A 21396-nucleotide genomic window follows, 5' to 3' on the forward strand; every position below is an offset into this window, starting at 1 on the left:
TTGTTCTTGTTGATCTATCCAGAGGTGATAGGCTACTGTTGTGTTTCTAGCAATGTCCTCCTTAAAATCTGTTAGAAGTTGTTTTAAATGTTTAGCTGTTCCCTCGTTAGACGCGTGTACATTTAAGAGTATGATTTCTTCCTGTTGTATGTATCCCTTGATAAATAGAAAATGGCTTTGACTGTCCCTTCTAATCTTTTTCAACCTGAAATTTATGTTATTGGATACTAGTATGGCCACGCCAGCTTTTTTGAGGGAGCTGTTTGCTTGCAGGATTGTTTTCCATCCTTTAACTTTGAGTCTGTGTTTGCTCTGTCTGTTGAGATGAGTTTCTTGCAGGCAGCAGAATTTTGGGTTATGTCTCTGAATCAATTTTGCCACTCTGTGACTCTTAACTGGTAAGTTTAGACCATTGATATTGAGAGAGATTATTGTTATGGGGTTTTGTGTCATCTTTCTGTAAGGTCTGTTGTGCCTGTAGGGTTTGTCTTGTCTTATAGTAACCCCTTTAGCCCTTCTTTTAGCTTTGATTTTGAGTGTGAAGTTCCTGGGCTGTTGTTTATCCAGAAAATAGTTACCGTTCCTTCAAGTTTCAGTGAGAGTTCAGCAGGGTAGAGTGTTCTTAGTGAAGGGTTCATTTCAGTGAGTGTTTTTTCACTGTATCCCACCATTGCTTTCAGGCTTGGAGGGTTTCCTCTGATAGGTTTGCTGTGAATCTAAGGGGTGCTCCTTTGTCTGTGATTTCCTTCTTTGACCTTGCTGCTTGCAAAATTGTTTCTCTGTCCTTGGCATCCATCATTCTAACTATGATATGTCTTGGAGTGTTTCTGTTAGGGTCTCTTTTAGCTGGCACCCTTCGGGCTCCTTGAATCAAAAGGGCTTCATTGTCAAGCTCTGGTAACTTTTCAGCAATGATTTGTTTAACTGTGGCTTTTTCATTGGGATTGTTTCCCTGAGCTTCTGGTACTCCAATGATTCTAATGTTGTTCCTCTTGGAGTCATCTCCTAGGACCCTGATTCGCTCTAGAGCTATTTTGAGGTCTCTTGCCATTTTTTCTTGTTGCCTCTAGGCTTCATGCAACTGATCTTCCAGCTCACTGATTCTCTCTTCACCTGTGGCCATTCTACTGTTGAGGGAACAGACTGAGTATTTATTTCCTCTTCGGACTCTTTTATTGGTGACATTTCTGTGCATAGCTTTCCAATTTCTGCTCTCATTTCTTCCCGTATTTTCTTGATTGTTTCTTTCATGGTCTCTCTTAATTTACTGGATATCTGTTTCACTGTCTCATTGAGTTCATTGAACATCTTCATTACTTCATATCTGAATTCTTTCTCAGAGAAGTCCCTTAGGTGAGTAGCACCATCGTCCTCTCGTGGTGGACAATTGCGTTGTTTCTTCATGTTGGTGTTGAGATATGGAGACTGAGATGTTACATGAGATTACTGGGCATGAGGAAACTACCTGTGGCCTCGTGAGCGTCCCCTGGCCCAAAATTAGGCCACACCCATCTCTATAGAGGCCACACCCACTTCTGAAGAGGTCACGCCCCCTACGGGTACCTGGTGTGTGTGGGGGGGTGCAACGCGTGGGGGTATAGCCTGCAGGAGGGAGAAGACCGGGCACAGCACTGTGGACAAACAGGAAGAGGCTCAGCGATGGTCAGAGTCCCAGGGTCCTAGAGGACTCCTGGGGCACGTAAGGGTAGAAAGCCAAGTCCTGGGTTCCAGTAACTGACTCCCTGGGGCACTGACTAGGAATAGTCATTTTTAACATGAGAATGGGTAATGGATCAAGAAAGTATTATGATATTTATATGGAAAGAAGACAGATATTTTAAATACTTTTTATCAGTTTGTCAGGTTTTTTATTTATGTAGAATTGATTACCAGAAATAGTAATTCTTTTAATGATTATTGTTTCACAAGCTTATTTACAGTGAATTGGATGATACACAATGTTTTTTCAGGAGTATGTTCAATCTAATTAATTTTAGCAAAAACTTAAGTAGAAGGTCTTTTAGAAAGTGGCAGGATTATCAAGGCTGGGGAGAAAGAAAAAGTCACTTTGTATGTCACCTTCATTATACAGAAAGAAGAGCAGATTTCAAAATTATGCTTTTAGAAATCCTTATGACTTGTCAGAGGACCAAGGAACTTACACAAGCGTTTGCAGCTGTTTTTTTATACAAAGATGGTGAATTGGTAAGGGGTGACTCCTATATATAACAGACTGAGTATGAGTGTGTGTCAGAATCTCTTCGACATGTTGTATAAAAGGATTCCACTTGTTTATAAGAAAGCACCATAATCACCGTTTTCTTAGTAATTCTGAATAATGAGGTATTTTTACTAGTAGACTTTAAAATGTATTTATTTTTAAAGTTATTCCTTATTTATTTCTTAAACAACTCTTTTTAGAACTTGCATTTATTGTTATTTATGTTTCCACTCTCGTCCCTGTCATGTAAGTAATGTGATCTTCAGTGGTATAATGCGAAATAAATGTTATATAATGAAATGAGTTTAAAGTTCATATCATCTATCACCTGCCTTTTCAAGAGAGAAAGTCCTCTTAAGAAACATCCAAAGTTAGGGAGGGGTTACTATATAATGCACACAACAGCTGGAGCAAAAAGCTTAATACAAATTATGTGAGGCATATATGGTATTTTTAAGTATTTACTATTAGAAGCTATTACCGAATCAGTCACCTTTAAAATGGCATAAAACACCTAATAAATTTGGTAATGTTTTGCATTCTTATTTTGGAGAACCTAGAGATTAGTATATTTATATGGATTTGTGGCTTTAAAGTTCATTTGGAAGAGTCAGTAAATTGATTTCTCTTAATAAATGATTACTTAAATGGTATCTGTACATAATTTAGTCTTCATTTAGCATTATATTTGAGATTTGTCTTGTGGTGAAAATAGAATTATTTAAGTGTGATATATTATCTTCTGTACATTAAAGCTATTTGTCATTTTTCAGTATTTTACAGAACATTAAGTTGAATATATATATTTATTTAAATCTCCATTGGGAACCTGCAGACCTGTTGATTAACTTTCATTTTAGAGGCCCCCAAGAAAATCGCTCAACAGGCTAGAGTATATGTTTGTATAAAGGAGTCTCATGTTTGATCCCTGGCATTGCATGATCTCTGAACACTGCTGGGAGTGAGCACAAAACCATGAGTACACACTGAACACCACTGGGTGTGGTCCCCAAACTAAGAAAAACTACTCCAGTATTTGAAATGTGCACTAAAAAATAAAGATTGTAATGGACTTTATCAGTTGTCTAAATCACTGCATTCTTTCCTAAAGATATGTTTAACTAAGAGGGCATTGCTTTTTCTCCATTTTCTACTAAATACTAATAACTCGGCAGAGCCTGGCAAGCTGCCCGTGACGTATTTGATATGCCAAACACAGTAACAACAAGTCTCATGATGGAGACGTTACTGGGCCCGCTCGAGCAAATCGATGAACAACGGGAGGATCATGATGATGATGACTAATAACTCATGCCTAAGATGCTGAGTTGAAAATCTCTTATGTCAGAAAATCCACATAAGCAGTATCTCTGTATCACTGTATCACTGTCATCTCATTGTTTGTCGATTTACTTGAGCGGGCACCAGTAATGTCTCTATTCATCCCAGCCCTGAGATTTTCTCTCCTTACTCATCTTTCCCAATGATTGGAGGCTCTTTAAGGGTCAGGGGAATGAGACCTATTGTAGTTACTGGTTTTGACATATCAAATATGCCACGGCAGCTTGCCAGGCTCTGCCCATGCGGGCAGCATAGTCTTGGTAGCTTGCCGGGCTCTCTGAGAGGTATGCATATATATATATTTTTTTTTCTCTCTATGCAGTAGGTACAGTTACTCTTTATTTACTTTTAGACTGAATTAATTCCGGAAGATGGGTATTTAGTGTCTTAGGGTCCGGAAAGCGTCCTGGAGTGAGGCGTCGGCTGAGTAGTGGAGGTAGTGTCGGTAGTGGAGGTCTGCCAGTGGGGTATTTATCTGGGCCCTGTAGGGGTAGGGTGGGTCTTCTGTGCGCAATCCGATCCCTGGGTCTCTGGTGGTTGGTGGAAGCAAACAGGGCAGGGTAGGGTGGGGCTCCTGATTATAATCCCTTTGTCACCTGTGGTTGGTGGGAGCAAGCAGAGAAGCTCTGTCCCTGGGTCCGTTGAGCCTGGAGTCCAAGGTCTCAGAGAATTCCGCTTATCTTGTTCTGTGGGTCTTCAGTCATGCCTGAGTCTCGGCTGGAGCTGCCACGCGGGTCCGGAAAGTGTCCTTGAGTGTGGCGGCGGCTGGGTAGTGGAGGTAGTGTTGGTAATTTAATTTGTATTAATTAATTTGTATTAATTCTGATAGTCTTTGACCACATTGTCCAGTATAGCATCAGGCATATCCAAATAGGTCTTCATTGAATTATCTTAGTTGTGAAAACAAAGATATATATATATATAGGCATAAGCCCATTGAACCAGTGACACATTTAAGACCATGATTAAGATTTAATTCCATATGTTCTAATTCCCAAGCTCTCTTTAAGGAGTCTAACCCGCTGGTGTTACCTTTAAGGTGTCTAGTGGATGACCAGTTCTAATACTTAAAAGCAAACTGTACATTTTGTGAATTGACTAAAATAGTCAAATGTGCTACATGTCTACATGTCTAAATGTGCTACATGTCTAAACTTGGTTACATGCATTACAGATGAGTGAGTATTGGGCAGGATCAATTTCTTGATCCATTTTTTCAATTCTTCATCCATATGTAGTTGGTTTATTGGTGACATGTGCACCAAGAGGAGTTGTATTCTCTTGGTGCCCCTTGACCGTAATAATAGACATGAACTTGTACAGACAAGAGATTCCTTTGGGCAATGATTCTTGCCTTATTGTATTAATAATGATTGGTTTTGATTTCCAGTATTAACTCATTTTAAAGTAAAATTATCATTCCGAGGCTTTCCTTCTGTGACCAAAAATGTATAATAGCTAATTCAATATTTAATCTAATGTAGTAGAACACTCTAATATGTAGAATTGAGATTGAGAGCAGGTTATATAGCTTTGTATAGCAGTTCTTTGTTGCCTGCATGGCTGCTTTTTTGTGTTTTATGTTACCATGTGTAAAATTTCACTTACCTATTTTCAAGTTTAAAGGTGTATTTTCCAAATAAAATAATTTTGTGTTCAGGCTCTAAATATTATAAATCACTGAAATATTGCCACACAGTTTGTGCAGTGTAAATATTGTGTAATTAATTGTGACTAATTTGCAGTGCTTGGAATGTTATTTCAAGCTATTTTGTTATTTGGTTGAATCCAGCTGGTAAGTTGTGGAAAAGAAAGGTAACCTATGCAGCCACATTCTATAGTAAAATGTGTATATGGATTACCTTGTAAAAATACCTTGTTTAATGTAACAATTGGGACCATAGTGATGTCAAAAGGCAATTAAAACATTTTGAGTGTGGCTTTTAAATATTTTAAGCCATTTTAATTTGAGTGTGGCTTTTTGACCTTAACTGTATAGGTAAAGGTAAAGGCCCTCCCGTTGATCGTCGATTTGCTCGAGCGGGCCCAGTAACGTCTCCATTGGAGACTTTGTTGTTACTGTGTCTGGCATATGGAATACTCTCGGTAGCTTGCCGGGCTCTCCGAGAGGGGCGGAGGAATCGAACTCGGGTCGGCCTTGTTGGCCGCTTGTAAGGCGAACGCCCTGCCCGCTGTGCTATCGCTCCAGCCCTGAACTGTATAGAATATATGCCAATTGTTTTTTAAACATCTGAATTTTAAAAACACTTGGATATGGCTTGAGAGCTATAAGTTAATATTGTGGACATTCATCAGTAATGTTAAATCTTTAAACATTATTAAGGAAAAAACAAACAGCAGAACTGATCAGTTAGGTTTTTATTATTGGTTGTTTTGGGTTACTTAAAATAATAGGTACTTAATTGTTCTATAGTTTGAGACTGAGCTGTGGTGTCATTGGGATTGGCTTCTTTTGAGGCTGAGGAGAATTTGCTCCAAATCTCACTCACATGATTTTCTGGAAGTCTTTGGTGTTCCTTGGCTTATAACTGCAATTTATGTCTTTCTCTGCAGTCATCTTCACAGTCTTCCTTTTCACTTGGTAACCATCACAAGAATTCCCTGACTTTGCTTATCTCCCTGTTTTCTGTTTTTAATCATAGCAACTCCTCTTCATAAACACTGTTGAGCAATGGGCCTGCCCTCTTCAAGATTCCTGCCCATGTGCCTAACTGTTGTGCATACCTGGTCTTCATTTCTACAGTCTTGGTTGCTCTGTATTCTCTCTTTGACGCATTTCGTTCTCTTGAACAAGGCTCTCTGTACTTTTGGCTCCTCTGCTTGCCTTGATTTGGAGGGCGTGTTTCAAAGAGTAGTCAAAAATTAAACGTGGATGAACAACTGCTAAATTTGTCTGAACAGTTAAGCTGAGAACAGTGTGGATTATGTATTCTTTAAAAGTTGAACCTGCTCTACAGCATTGCTTTTCAGTATTTTTTAATTGCGTATAATATATAATGCTTCCTTTAAAGTTTAGGGGAAATGATTTTAAGTGACTTTTGTGAGCTAGATTTGAAACAGCGTTTATAGTTTTGAAGTTAAAATGTGTTCCAAATTTCCAGATTTTAAAAGAGATTTTTCTAATACATCCCTTCGTACAACTGAAATTCTTTAATGTAGAGATATGCATTTGCTTTACCTGTTGTATTTTTTCTAATCAATGAACGTTTATTTGAGTGCAAGTTTAGGTTTACAGAACTGGTTGCCCCTCGCTTGGAGTTTTCCTAATTACCAGTATCTCCCATTCTCACACATTCAGTGGTGTGCATATTAAAGCTGATGGACCTCCATTGACACATCATGATTAAAGTTCACAAATTAAGGTTAAGTTTCTCTCTTGGTATTCTGTGGGTCTTGACAGGTGTGTATGTCTTCACCATTGTTGTTTCACACATAATACATTATCCTAAAGACCCTCTGTGCTCCTAGTCAGTTCTTCCTCTTTGCATAATTCTGGCAACCACAAGTCCTTTTATAGTACCGTAGGTTTATCTTTATTAAATGGCACATAAAATTAAAGTTGAACAGTATATGGCTCTTTTCAGATTGACTTCTTTCACTTATTAATATGTGTTTAGTTTTTTTCCATGTCCTTTCATGACTTGATAGCTCCTTTCTTTGCTGAAGAACAACAGTTTATCCGTACATTGTAAAACAATCTTTATTGTTTCTCAGTTTAGACCATTATAAACAAAGCTGCTATAAACTTTCATGTACAGGTTTTATCTGGGTATGTTTTTCTACCCGCAGTAAAAGAGAGTTCCTTTAGCTCTGCATTCTCACCAGCATTTGTCCACCTTTTGGATTTTTAAATCCTAATAGGTATATGGGTAATGTCTCGTTTTTAGTTTTTGGAGTTCTCTGGCAACATAACTGCATTAGATTGATTGGCCTATAAATACCAGAAATTTGTTGCAATTCTGAAGTTGGAAACTCCTAAGATTTAGTCTGGCGAGAACTCATTGGTATTTGGTTGCCTGTTTTATGCCTGTGTCCTTCCATAGTAGAAGAGGCAAGGATGCTTTGAGATTCTCTGAGAAGAGAGCTTATCGTGTCCTTGAGGGCTTCGTCCTCAGGACCTAAACACTTCCCATTTCCTAATGCACTGGGGGATTAGAACTTCAGCATGAATTTTTTGGGAAACGGAAGCATTAGTCCATAAAATACGTGATACTGGATATCTTTACATATATTTAGCATTTGTCTCTTTTGTGGTGTTCAGGGTTTTAGTCCATTTCTTAATTGGCTTTTGGGCCACACCTGGCAGTGCTCAGAGTTTATTCCTGGTTTTCTGCCCAGGGATCACTCCTGGTGGTTGCTTGGGGGACCATATACTGGAGATTGAACCCAGGTTGAACATGTGCAAGGGAAGTGCCCATCCTCTGTACTGTGTTCAGCCCCGCTCCATTTTTAAATTGTGTTGACTATTTTCTGTTGCAATTTTCAGTTTCTTTGTGTATATCATGAATAGCAGTTCTTTATCAGGTGTGACTTTTGCAGATATTTTCTTCTAATATTAACTGTTCCATTTTTTGGGCATTTTTTGTAGAAGACTTTAAATTTAATAATTTTCAGGATTTTTAAAATCACATCATTGTGCCTTTGGTGCTGCATCAAAAAGATTATAGCCATATCCAGGGTTTAGATTTTCTTATATTGTAGTTTTAGAATTTTGCATTTTATATAGGTTTGTGGTCTATTTTAGTTCTTGTTTGTAAAAGAAAATAGTTTTTGTTTATTTTGTATTATTTGGGTAGATTTGTTTATTTCTAGGCTATAATTTATTTGATGCAAACTTCGGATCTGGGAAATACTAGTTGGAATTGCATTGAAGCTATAAACCAGATTATAGATCAATTTGAAAATAAAAAGTGTTTTTTTAAAAAAAAAGTGTTTTTTCACTAGTGAACATAGAGTTTTCATGTATTCACGTATTTAGTTTTTCTTAGCATTTTTTCTTAATATTTGTATTTTACAGATTTCGCGGGGGGGAGTTGTTACTGTATGATGCTATGACAGAGGTGGATAGAGTCTATTTAAGTTATACCAAATGACTTCTTGGCTCAAGCTCTTCAACTTTTGTAACCATAAATTAAACAGGTTTAATAAGAAATTTTCATTCCAAATTCATACTAAATGGAGATAGTTATTTGAACAATTTGACAATTCAGAATGGAGTGATTGAAGAAAGGGACTTTGTATATATGTACAGGACACTTCATCTTCAAAAAGCTGAATACACATTCTTCTCAAGTGTGCATGGAACATTCTCCAAGATAGACCACATGCTGAGCCACAAAACATACCTCCATAAAATTAAGAAGATAGAGATTGTATCAACAATCTTCACAGACCACAGTGCACTGAAATTAGAAGTAAATCACACACACACAAACCAAAAACTAAATCAAACATCTGGAAATTAAACAGCTCACTATTGGACAACGAGTGGCTTAGAAAGGAAATCAAAGAGGAAATCAAAAGATTCCTGGAAACAAACGAAAATGAGGACACAAGTTTCCAAAACTTATGGGACACAGCAAAAGCTGTGTTAAGAGGAAAGTTTATAGCTCTACAAGCATTCCTCAGGAAGGAGGAGCGAGCCCACATAGGTAACCTAACCTCACAGCTTAAGAGCTTGGAGAATGACCAACAAAAGGAGCCCAATCCAAACAGGAGGAAGGAAATAATAAAACTCAGAGTAAAGATTAATGAGATGGAAACCCCCCAAAAAATTCGAAAGATCAGTGAAACCAAGAGCTGGTTCTTTGAGAAAATAAACAAGATCGATAAGCCTCTAGTAAGACTCACAAAGTAAGGGAGAGAGAAGACCCTAATAAACCGAATCAGAAATGAAAAAGGGGTCATTACAACAGAAACTACAGAAATTCAAAGGATCCTTAGGGAGTTCTTTGAGAAGCTTTATGCCACAGGACACGAAAACCTCAAGGAAATGGATAAATTCCTAGATTCCTATAGCCTCCAAGGCTGAACCAAGAAGACCTGGAATACCTGTACAGACCTATCACCATCAAGGAAATTGAAACGGTAATAAAAAGTCTCCCCAAGCACGCACAAAAGTCCTGGCCCAGATAGATTCACTAGTGAATTCTTCCAAATCTTTAAAGAGGACTTATTCCCAATCCTCTTTAACCTTTTCCACGAAATTAAAATATCTAAAACACTTCCAGTTTCTATGAAGCAAATATCACCCTGATACAAAAGCAGACAGAAATACCACAAAGAAAGAGAATACAGGCCAATGTCCCCAATGAACACAGATGCAAAGATCCTCAACAAACTATTAGCAAATAGAATCCAATGACTCATCAAAAAGATCATACACCATGACGAAGTAGGATTCATCCCAGGGAATCAAGGATGGTTTAACAGTCAGAAATTGATCAGCATAATCCATCAAATCAACAAAAGAAAAGATAAAAACCATATGATCATATCAGTAGATGCAGAGAAAGCATTTGTCAAGATCCAGCACCCATTTATGATGAAAACTTTCAGTAAAATAGGCATTGAGGAAACTTTCCTCAATATAGTCAAAGCCATCTACCACAAGCCCACGGCAAGTATCATTCTCAATGGGGAAAAACTAAAAGCCTTCCCTCTAAGATCTGGCACAAGACAAGGTTGCCCACTTTTGCCGCTCCTATTCAATATAGTACTGCAAGTCCTGGCCATTGCAGTTAGGCAAGAGAAAGGTATCAAGGGAATACAGATAGGAAAGGAAGAGGTCAAACTATCATTATTTGCAGACGATATGATACTATACTTAGAAAACCTTAAAGATTCTACAGAAAAGAATTCTAGAAACAATGTCAGTATAGTAAATTGCAGGCTACAAAATCAACACCCAAAAGTCCATGGCTTTCTTATATACAGAAAACGAAAGAGAAGAAATAGACATTAAAAAAAAATAATACTGTTCACAGTAGTACCTCAGAAAATCAAGTACCTCGGAATCAGCTTTAACCAAAGAGATGAAGAACCTAGACAAGGAAAATTACAAAACCCTACTTCAGGAAATAAAAGAGGATACAAGAAAATGGAGACACATCTCCTGCTCATGGATAGGGAAGGGAAACAATATCAAAATGGCAGTACTGCCCAGAGCACTGTAGAAATTCACTGTGGTCCCTATCAGGATACTCGTGACATTTTTCAAAGAAATAGACAAAATACTCCTGGAATTCATATGACACAATAAACCCCCACAATTAGCTAAAACAATCCTTGGGAAAAATGAGATGGGTGACATTCCCCTCCCCAACTTCAAACTGTACTACAAAGCAGTAGTAATTAAGACAGCATGGTACTGGGCTAGAAACAGACCTGCAGACCAATGGAATAGAGTTGAATATTCTGTCACAGACCCCCCCAAATATTTTTATGACCACTAAATCTTTGACAAAGGAGCAAGAAATGTGAAGTGGAACAAGGAAAGCCTCTTCAACAAGTGGTGCTAAGAAAACTGAATAGCTACCTGCAAAAAGATGAACGCTGACCTCTGTCTAATGCCAGGCACAAAATTCAGATCAAAGTGGATTAAAGACCTCAATATCAGGCATGAATTCATAAGATACATAGAGGAAAATGTAGGCAGAATTCTCCAGACATTGAAGCTAAAAACATCTTTAAGGATGAAATGGCACTGACCATGCAAGTGGAAGCAAACATAAACAAATGGGACTACATCAAACTAAGAAACATCTACTCTTCAAAAGAAATAGTGACCAAAATACAGAAAGAGCCCACAGAATAAGAAAGAATATTTACCCAATACCCATCTGATAAAGGATTAATATCCAGGATATACAAGACTAGTAGAATTGTACAAGAAAAAACTTCAACCCCATCAAAAAAAATGGTAGAGGAAATGAACAGAAGTTTCCTCAAAAAAGAAATACAAATGGCCAAAAGGTACATGAAAAAGTGTTCCACATCACTAGCCATCAGGGAGATGCAAATCAAAACAACAATGAGATATCATTTTATACCACAGAGACCGGTGCATATGCAAAAGAACAAAAGCAACCAGTGCTGGCGTGGATATGGGGGAAAAGGGACACTCTTTCACTGTTCGTGGGAATGCCCACTAGTCCCGCCTTTCTGGAAAATAATATGGACAGTCCTTCAAAAACTAGAAATTGAGTTTCCATTTGACCATGAAATACCAATTCTGGGAATATATCCCAAGGATGCAAAAAAAGCACAGTAGAAATGACATCTGTACCTATATGTTCATTGAAGTACTATTCACAATAGCCAAAATCTGGAAACAACCCAAGTGCCCTAGAACAGATGACTAGTTAAAGAAACTTTCATACATCTACACAATGGAGTACTATGCAGCTGTCAGGAGAGATAAGTCATGAACTTTGCTTATAAATGGATAGACATGGGGAGTATCATGCTAAGTGAAATGAGTCAGAGAGAGGGACAGACATAGAAGGACTGCACTCATTTGTGGAGTATAAAACAACATAACATGAGGCTGACACCTAAGGATGGTAGATACATGGGACAGATAGATTGCTCCATAGCTGGAAGCCTGCCTCATGAGCAAAGGGGAGAAGGCAGCTGGAATAGAGAAGGGATCGTTAAGAAAAAGATGGCTGGAGGAATCTGTCGGGATGGGAGATGTATGCAGAAAGTAGATAAAGGACCAAACATGATAACCTTTCAGGGTCTGTATTGCAACACATAGTGCCCAAAAATAGAGAGAGATTATGGGGAATCATGTCTGCCATGGAGGCAGGGGGAGGGTGGGAAAGGGGGGGTATACCAGGGATATTGGTGGTGGGGAATGTGCACTGGTAGAGGGATGGGTGTTTGATCATTGTGTGATTATATAACCCAAACATGAATGCTTGTAACTATCTCATGGTGATTCAATAAAATTTTTTAAAAAATGGAGTCATCTCTGTTATGTCATAAATTTCATGTTTTAGCAACTATTTAAGTTATTGTTATTTTTCCTTGAAATTACTTCATTTTTAGGGACGAGATACTTCAGTGGGTAGGGTATTTGCCTTGCATGCTGTCGGTCTGTGTTTAATCCCTTACATTATATATGTGCTGTCCCCCTGAGCATTACTGTGAGTGATCCTTGAGCACAGAGGCAAGAGTAAGCCCTGAGCACTGCTAGTTGTTGACAAACCCCACCCCCACCCAAACCCCCCACAGATTCTTTTTTTTTTTTTTTTTACTTTTTGGGTCACACCCAGAGATGCACAGGAGTTACTCCTGACTCTGCACTCAGGAATTACTCCTGGTGGTGCTCCTGGGACCATATGGGATGCTGGGAGTCAAACCAAGTTTGTTGGCGTGCAAGGCAAACACCATACCTGCTGTGTAGCCGACCCAGGCTCAATCCTCAGTCTCTGCTGTGCTATTGCTCCAGCCCCTATTAAAGGTAAAGGTAAAGGCCCTCCCGTTGTTCATCAGTTTGCTCGAGAGGGCCCAGTAACGTCGCCATTGGAGACTTTGTTGTTACTGTGTTTGGCATGTCGAATACGTCACGGGGAGCTTGCCAGGCTCTGCCATACGGGCGAGATACCCTCGGTAGCTTGCCAGGCTCTCCGAGAGGGGCAGAGGGATCGAACTCGGGTCGGCCATGTTGGCTGCGTGCAAGGCAAACGCCCTACCGCTGTGCTATCGCTCCAGCCCCTATTATTACTTAATTTGTAATAGGACTTGTATTTTTTTTTGCTTAGGGATTAAAAGGAAATGGAACATATTTTAAACTTTTCCATTTGACAGTAGCAGAGAATGTAAAACTTGTGCTTAAAAGTATTGTTTAAAAAAATGAAATGGATGCATTATTGAATTCAGCATTTGAAACAGCCCTAGAGTAGGTGATGCTCTCTCCTGAGGTACACTGGTAACATCCAAGGGTGTGTGGTAGTGGGTTTCTGTCCGTTAGTGTAGTGCTAAGCGACTTATTTTCTTTTATTTTTTGAAAAGAGGTAATAAACCATATAAATTTGGGAGCTTCTTCTCTAGAGGATAACTTGCAATGCTTGCAAAGGGTAGTCGTTATAATAATGACTTGTAATGACAGTTGCTATTGAATAAATATTGAAGAAAATGATTTTGCTATGATAGGAATCCTTGTGCTGTTCTTAAGTAAAATAATGTTGGTTGTGAACAATAAAAGCAAGTTGGCTGGAGAGATGAAAAATTATGTAAGGAGCTTATCTGCCTGCAGCAGACCCAGGCTCAATCTCCAGCCCTCTCCAAGAGTAAAAACCCTGAGCTCGACTGGTTGTGGACTGAAAACAAACAGGCCTTCCCACCACCCAGTTTTTTAAGCAGCTGCTTATAGGGAATTTTATCACAGATAGATAAATCTATTGTTTTTGTCAATAGTTTTTAGGTCTAATCACTTATCAGAAATGGAAATGTGATTTTTAATAAAGGAACTGTCGCTTGCAGGGGGAAAACCGAATAAAAGTTTTTTATTTTCTCAATTGCATTTAAGAAAATTCTCTTAGGGAATATACCTGATTCTCAAATAATAACAGGATGAACCGTTACTAGAATTCATTTCTGTCACTATAACATATAAAGTACTTATTTTCAAAAATATTTTCTTATAATAAGTCAGAATAGATTCTGTTGTGCATATGTATATGCTTTAAAAGTTATGAGACATAGACATTTTGATTTTACCATTCAGCTTCTACATCATTGTGTAAAACTTTTATTTTAACTTTATTTGAGCACTGTCATTTACAGAGTTTTAAATTCTTTATAATACAGTTACTGTGTTTGGCATATCAAATACGTCACGGGGAGCTTGCCAGGCTCTGCCGCGTGGGCGAGATACTCTCGGTAGCTTGCCGGGCTCTCCGAGAGGGGCGGAGGAATCGAACTCGGGTCGGCCATATTGGCTGCGTGAAAGGCAAATGTCCTACTGCTGTGCTATCGCTCCAGCAAAGTCTCCAACGGAGACGTTACTGGGCCCGCTCGAGCAAATCGACGATCAATGGGAGGGCCTTTACTTTACTTACTTATAATACAGTTATTTCAGACATTCAGTGTTCCAACACCAATCTCATCACTATTGTAACCTTGCATCCTCTATTTTCCCCATTTTCAACCCATCCAACAACAAGCCTGTCCCCTTAGCAGGCACAAAGTAACTTATTTTGTTGCTTGTTACAACAAAATGGCTGTCGAAAAATGCTTCCGTTAAAAGAAAAGGTGAACTTGTGTATCTGCAATGAGGTTGTTAAAGTCATTGAGGGTTTCCTAAGCTGTTCGTTGCTAGTTGGGCCTTCTGTGCTTGATAATGGAGTTCAGTTGCTTTCGTGCTGCTTTTCCATCTGATGTGGTGTGCTCTTACTGGCCTGTCAGTATTGTGAATTATGGAATTTGGAGGTGTGGCAAGGTCATGTACTTCGGGAACTCCAGGATCTGTAGAGCTGGGCCGATGGGATTCAGATGCTTGGCTTGGCTTGTATCTCTCAAGATCTGTCATGTAGCTGAGCATAGGCCATTGCTTGTGGTGGCTGTAGGTATGGCTGCTGGGGCTTCTGGCGGTAGGAGTGAGAGGAAGGCTGCCTGAACTTTCTCCAAAAAAACCTTTTTAGTTTTCAGCCTGAAAACCAATGTGTCTGGAATTTTTGTCAGCTTGGCATCTCTGTAGGGATTAGTCCTGAAGCAGTAGATTTGGGCCTTTTGCACGGCTGTGGCTATGGAGCGTGAGTGTAGCTGGCTTTGGGGGCTTTAGCAGAGCCAGCACTTCGGTTGTTCCCTTCCCAGGGGCACCGCACTGTTTTCAGTCTGAAGACTGGTGTACCCGTGGGTTTTAGCAGCTTGGCTTGTATCTCTTCTGATATAGTTGTGAGGTTAGGCCAGTGTTCACATGGCGGCCGTGGGATGTAGGTCTACATCTTTCTTATGTGAACTAATTTAGAGCGTGTATTTACAGTTCACAGTTTATTGTTTACAGAATAATAAGATGGTTACATCATCATAACCATGCCTGAATAGCCAACTAATACGGTTGATTGATCTGAGCTTTATTTGCTCTGGGACTGCTTCTGGTGAGTTGCTCAGAAATTGTTCTTGCTGGAGCTCAGTAGATCACTTACTACCTGGGACCCAACCTGACCTGCTCCCCGCAAATCATGCACTCCAGCCTCTTGTTATCCCTCCGCCCTTGCACTTACCGTAAATCATACAGACCATTTATTTCTACACTAATGATCACTTTTAAAAAAAAAAGCTTTATATGTATATTTGTTCAGAAAATCAGGATAACTTGTGATGTAAAAGTGGAAGTGAATCAGGTAAATTTGAAGAGTGTTTAAGGAATACTGGCTATGCATTACCAATAAATAATAAGATTTGGAGTCTTTTAGAATTGTCTTGGGCAGAGGGGGGTCAGTTCTGGGGTGCTCCTAACTTGTATATATGAGGCCTGAGGCAATCACATCTATTCTGAGGTTTGGGGTGATGGCTTATATACTCGGGGTGGTACTGTTCAGGGCCTGTTGTGGTAGGGTCTGCCAGGGCCACCTCAGTAGTATTTGGGGGCCTCAGAAGCTTTCCTAGTGGCATTGAGGGACCTTCATGGCTATACCCTGAGTTGCTGGGGAAGGGACTTTGAGGTGCCTGCGATCAGACAACTGCAGGGCATGCATTCTAACCCAGTACTGTTTATACTTTACAAATAAAGTAATGTTGAGAACAGTGCAATGTTCCTGAGCCCTCAGGTCTTAGTTTGCAAACATTCCCTCCTAAAGGAACCAAGTCTTGAAGGAATGACTGATTTCCATTGCTGGCTGACTGAAACATCTCATTATGTCATAAGTAAGAAAGTGCTTCTTAAAATGGTGATAGCCTATCACAGTGTTAATAGGGGTCATTGTGTAGGGGGCTCCTACTAATCAAATTGGGATGACTTGAGCTTCAAAATAAAGACAGGAATGAATTACAGATCTTTGTAGGGATTAGGGGGACCTCGGAATCCTTAGTGCATTACTGATATACTTAGAAGAAGGAGTAGAGAGGGTACAGGGGACAGATGTTATATATGGAGGACATGCTAGAATTGAAAATTACAATTTGGGGACTGGAGATGTAGTACAGACTGGAGAGGTAGTACAGCAGTTATGGCGCTTGATTTGCAAGTCACTGGCACGGTTCGATCCCTTGCAACCCATGGTTCACTGAGGGCTGCCAGAAGTAAGCCCTGACCACAGCCAAATATGACCCCAAGCCCACCTCTCCAAAAAAAAAATAAAAATTACAGTTTTTCCATGAGTATAAAAAAGTTTAGTTGATCTAAGAATCACAAGTATATTTTAAATCTGGGAGTGATCTTGATTAACAATAATACATTTGCATGATTTTAAAGTGACTTATAAGTTGTAGGGTAAAGAGCGTAAGCATTAGGGAAATTGGAGCATCACCAGTTAGGGACTAGTGAATTACATGTCCTGTCAGATGTGATGCCCTGAGAAGAACATAGCATCACGTGTATCCTATACCTTATTTGCATATCATCACAGGGGAACATCTGGCAAGTTAAAAATGGTGAGCATCTAAGTAGAAGAGAAAACTGTACATGTGACTGACCTTGTTTTAATCACTGACACCCTATGTAGTCCCTCAGTACTGCCAGGAGTGACCCTTAAGCATTTTCGGGTATGGCCTCCAAATTTAAAAAAGCAAAAAGAGAAGAACTCTGTTTTTCAAAAATAGCCCCAAGGCCCCAAAAGCTCCTGGTTAAAGGAGATTGCACACAGAACATAGATAAATCCAAGATTAGATCATGTATCTAGAGAAAAATTAAACATTTTAATTATGTTAATTGTGTGGGTTGATGATGTTACATTGCAAACTAGGTTAAAGTTTTGCATTGATTATCCACTGAAGTTAGAGCTATATTTATTGAAGGTTGTTTTAGGAAATGTACTCTCAGGCATTTGTGGGGATCCAGAGATATGTATTGAAATTGCTCTCAATGGCTCAGTAAAAGTCCTGTGTGGTAGAAGAAGAGGTGTAAGAAAACGCGGCAAAATGCTAACAGAAGTACATTCTGAATAATGTTGCATATATGTTCTTTGTTCTTGCAATTTTTCTGTAAGAATTGAAGTTGAGATATTTTCAAAGCACCTTATATAAACTTGAAAGCAGACCTTGGGGTTTATTTCTTGTATACTTACCTCTTACTCTGGTTTGCTGATTTTCCTTTTACGTTTTGATTGGTTTAAGATGTTAACATGCATTCCTTACATTTCTTTTAAATAGTGCTGGGCCTAAAGGAGATAACATTTATGAATGGAGATCAACTATACTTGGTCCACCTGGTTCTGTATATGAAGGTGGTGTATTTTTTCTGGATATCACGTTTTCATCTGATTATCCGTTCAAACCACCAAAGGTAAGAATCTACATTTTTTAACATTTTTCTCCTCCCAAGATTATTGTAGAGGTTAAGTGTTTTAATGTAATGATTTTTAACTTATTTTCATGGACTGATGTATGAAAACTCATAAACTGTAACAAAATGAATGCATGTTTTTTTTCCAGATTGATTTGAAGAGGGGTTGTTAATTGTAAATATAAGCTTGTTACTTTGATTATTTTGTGAAAGCCATGTCAGTTTGATTTATTGAATGGGTAAAATATCCTAATGGCGTTCCTAAAAAATGCCACTGGGCCTGGAGAAACAGTACAGCAGTAAGGTACTTGCTTTCCATGTAGTGGACTCCTATTTGATCCCTGACACCTGTTAGTCCCCCAGTCCTGCCAAGTGTGATTCCTGAATACAGAGCCAACACACTGCCTGTTTTTACTCTAAAGCAAGAATAAAAGAATCATTTTATAGCTTTTGAAAATGAGGTTAACAAACTGTAATTTTGTTCTACATACTTAATCTGCAATGGGGAGAGTTTTAGAAAAACATTGTGAAGAAGAGGAGAATGCAGTTAGTAGTGGGAACTGAAAGTGCCTCTTTATCTCTGAATAAGAATTAGATGAATAACAAAAGGGGTGAGTTGTGCCTGGCAATTATTTTGCAAAACTTAAGCATAACAATTACTTGAATAGTTTTCTCCTTTTTATAGTCTAGTGCACTTTTTCTCAGTCCAGGGCCATTTGTATCTCCAGGGTATTCCAGGATGTGGGGTGGGGTGCATTTAGAAGTCCATGACTTGAGACTAGGCTCCAGCTGGTAGGATGGGGAGATCACAGAAGAAAACAGTACCAGTAGGGAACTGACTACAGTTGGATAAAGGTTGAGAAACCCTGCTGTAATCAACAGGTGAAACCATGAAATCTGAATGTAAGTAGACTCCAGTTGCAGAAGCTTGACATAGCAGGAGAAAGCATGTTCTTATAGTGAATGTTTTTCTTTTCAGTAGAGTTCTGTACCATTTAAAATGTATGAAATGACTGCCTATACTAGCACTCCAAGGGTTGGGGGGGGTGGGGTATGGTTCATTTTGTTAGAGAGGGGATCACTAAGTCAATGAGGGTTGGAAGAATCATTTTGTGATGGGAGATGTGTGCTGAAAGTAGATAAAGGACTAAACATGATAGCCTCTCAGTATCTATATTGCAAACATAATGTCCAAAAGGAGAGAGAGTGAGTATGGGGGAAGTTGTCTGTCTAGAGGCAGGGGGATAGCTGGAAGGGGACGGGGGGATTAATACTGGGGACATTGGTGGTGGAAAATGTGCACTGGTGGAGGGATAGGTGTTTGATCATTGTATCACTGAAGCTCAAATATGAAAGTTTTGTAACTGTATCTCACAGTGATTCAATTTAAAAAAAAAATAGAAGCTCTGTTAAATTTAGGAAGTTAGCAACAGTTCCACCTAGTGTTACTTACCTTGAATTACAGATACTGAAGTTTCTCCCCTCAGAGGTGTATATTCTTCAACCACAGCTATTTGCTGTATAGTCCCATGAGTAAGATCTCTGCACTTAAGAGTTTGTCTTATTTAATGCCCCCAGGTATTTAGAGGCTGTCCATTAGATCAGTGAAAGGGACAAATCCTCAGGCAGATCCTTACATTAATAATACCATTAATTGTATTCACATTCAAAAGGACACAATTCAGTAGTAATCTCTGTTTAAGGAAACAACAGCAAAATAGTTTCTGGCTGTAATTGTTAACAGTGGCACTTATGTCTAAGTGCCTTATTTTGCATATTGCCATAGGTTTTAACAGGGGAGCAAAATAAGCAACTAAAAAGTATGCAAGGTTTATTTTATTTTTAAGGCCTGGGAATGCTCAGCACTTACTCCCAGCTCTGCTCAGGGATCACTCCTGACAGAACTCAGGGAACCCTATGAGGTGCCCAGGATTGAACCCAGGTCAGTCGCATGCAGGGCAAGCACCCTGCCCACTGAACTACATCTCTAGCCCCTCTCACTATCTTTTAATGGAAGATGGTAACTAACAGTTTCAAACTGCAGGTATTAGATTTACCAAAAATATTTGGACAGATTTACTGTAGCGTATTTGGAGTGGGGCACACCTGGAGGTGTCCAGGATTTAGTCCTGGCTCTGTGTTCAAAGGTCACTCCTGGTGGGCTCAGGGGACGTTAGTGACTGGCATTGAATCTGCATCGGCTGCATGCAAGACAGATGCCCTGACTAGATACACTATGTTTCTGACCTTTTGCGTACTAATATTTTGCTGAAATCTCAGTGTTCTATATTTTACTCTTTTTGCTGATCGCCCTCCTTCCTTCCTTTTTTTACTTCGTGGGCCGAGCTCTACTCCCTGCTATAACTAGATTGGTGATGCAGTGTGTAGGGCCCACAGATGGGGTGCTCAGGTGCCCACAGAGCTGCACCCCACAGTGCTTATGAAGTCAAATTGTCCAGGGGATCAAACATCATCCCTGCATTATCTTCTCAGCTCTCAATTCATTATTACCTGAGAGATCTTTAGTATAGTGAAAAATAAGTTTTCTGTTATTAACTTGGTACTTAACACATATATCTTTTTTGATGTTTAGATAATATATTGAACTTCTTGAAGAATTAAATCTGATTTTCTTCTCTTGAAACTCACTGATTAGTTTGTATGTTCTAGAACACTCTACTGTATGCTAGGAAAATTATACAAGGTTTGCATTTAACTTAAACAATTTTTGATTTTCTGTAACTACATTTAGGAAGGTATAGAGGAAATACTGACACTTTTAATGAATACATTTTATTTAACCTAGTATGCAGTATATTTTCATATCAACTTGTAAGCAATATGAGCTACATTTTTTTATAGTTTTTGAAATCTAGTAAGTATTTCAAGATTCCTAAACCTAGTATTTACTTTCAGTTGAAATAACTACATTTTTTAATTCCTGTATTCGTATATACCTTGTGTATATTGGTATGGAAAGAGATGTTCTAGAGGTGATAGTTTCTCTCTCCTGTCACTACAAAACCAGTGATTTATTTCTTATTTTTAACCATGCATCCTTGTTAGAAATATGCTATTGAGGGCTTTTAAATAAACTTTCTGGACTCAACTTAGAAATCATTGTGTACTTGTAGTTAGTTGAGATATTAGTAATTGCCTTTTTTTCCTTTGTAGTTTCAGATTAAGAGCCAACCATCTAGTGAATATTAGTGATACTTAACCACTGTTTATTCCTGTGATTTATTCTTATTTTTCAAAATCTTAGGCATATATCAATATTCTTGATTTTGATAGCTTGAGTTGCTTGTTTTGATGCTTTAGTCTAACAGATAGTAAGCCAGTTGTGAAAATGAAAGACTGA

At 38.8% G+C, this 21396-nt stretch overlaps 1 protein-coding gene across 2 annotated transcripts in view; it reads left to right on the top strand.

Annotated features, from left to right (window-relative positions):
- The window catches only part of UBE2E3 (ubiquitin conjugating enzyme E2 E3), a 102374-nt gene that overhangs the window by 78611 nt on the left and 2367 nt on the right, over positions 1-21396 (top strand). For both annotated transcript variants that reach the window (XM_056110214.1, XM_056110215.1), the window contains exon 4: positions 17903-18035. In XM_056110214.1, coding sequence (XP_055966189.1) covers positions 17903-18035 — 133 coding nt within the window. The remainder of the gene's footprint in view (positions 1-17902; positions 18036-21396) is intronic.

This window comes from Sorex fumeus, unplaced genomic scaffold (genome assembly GCF_029834395.1).
Source record: "Sorex fumeus unplaced genomic scaffold, SorFum_2.1 ptg000009l, whole genome shotgun sequence".
Lineage (NCBI taxonomy): Eukaryota > Metazoa > Chordata > Mammalia > Eulipotyphla > Soricidae > Sorex > Sorex fumeus.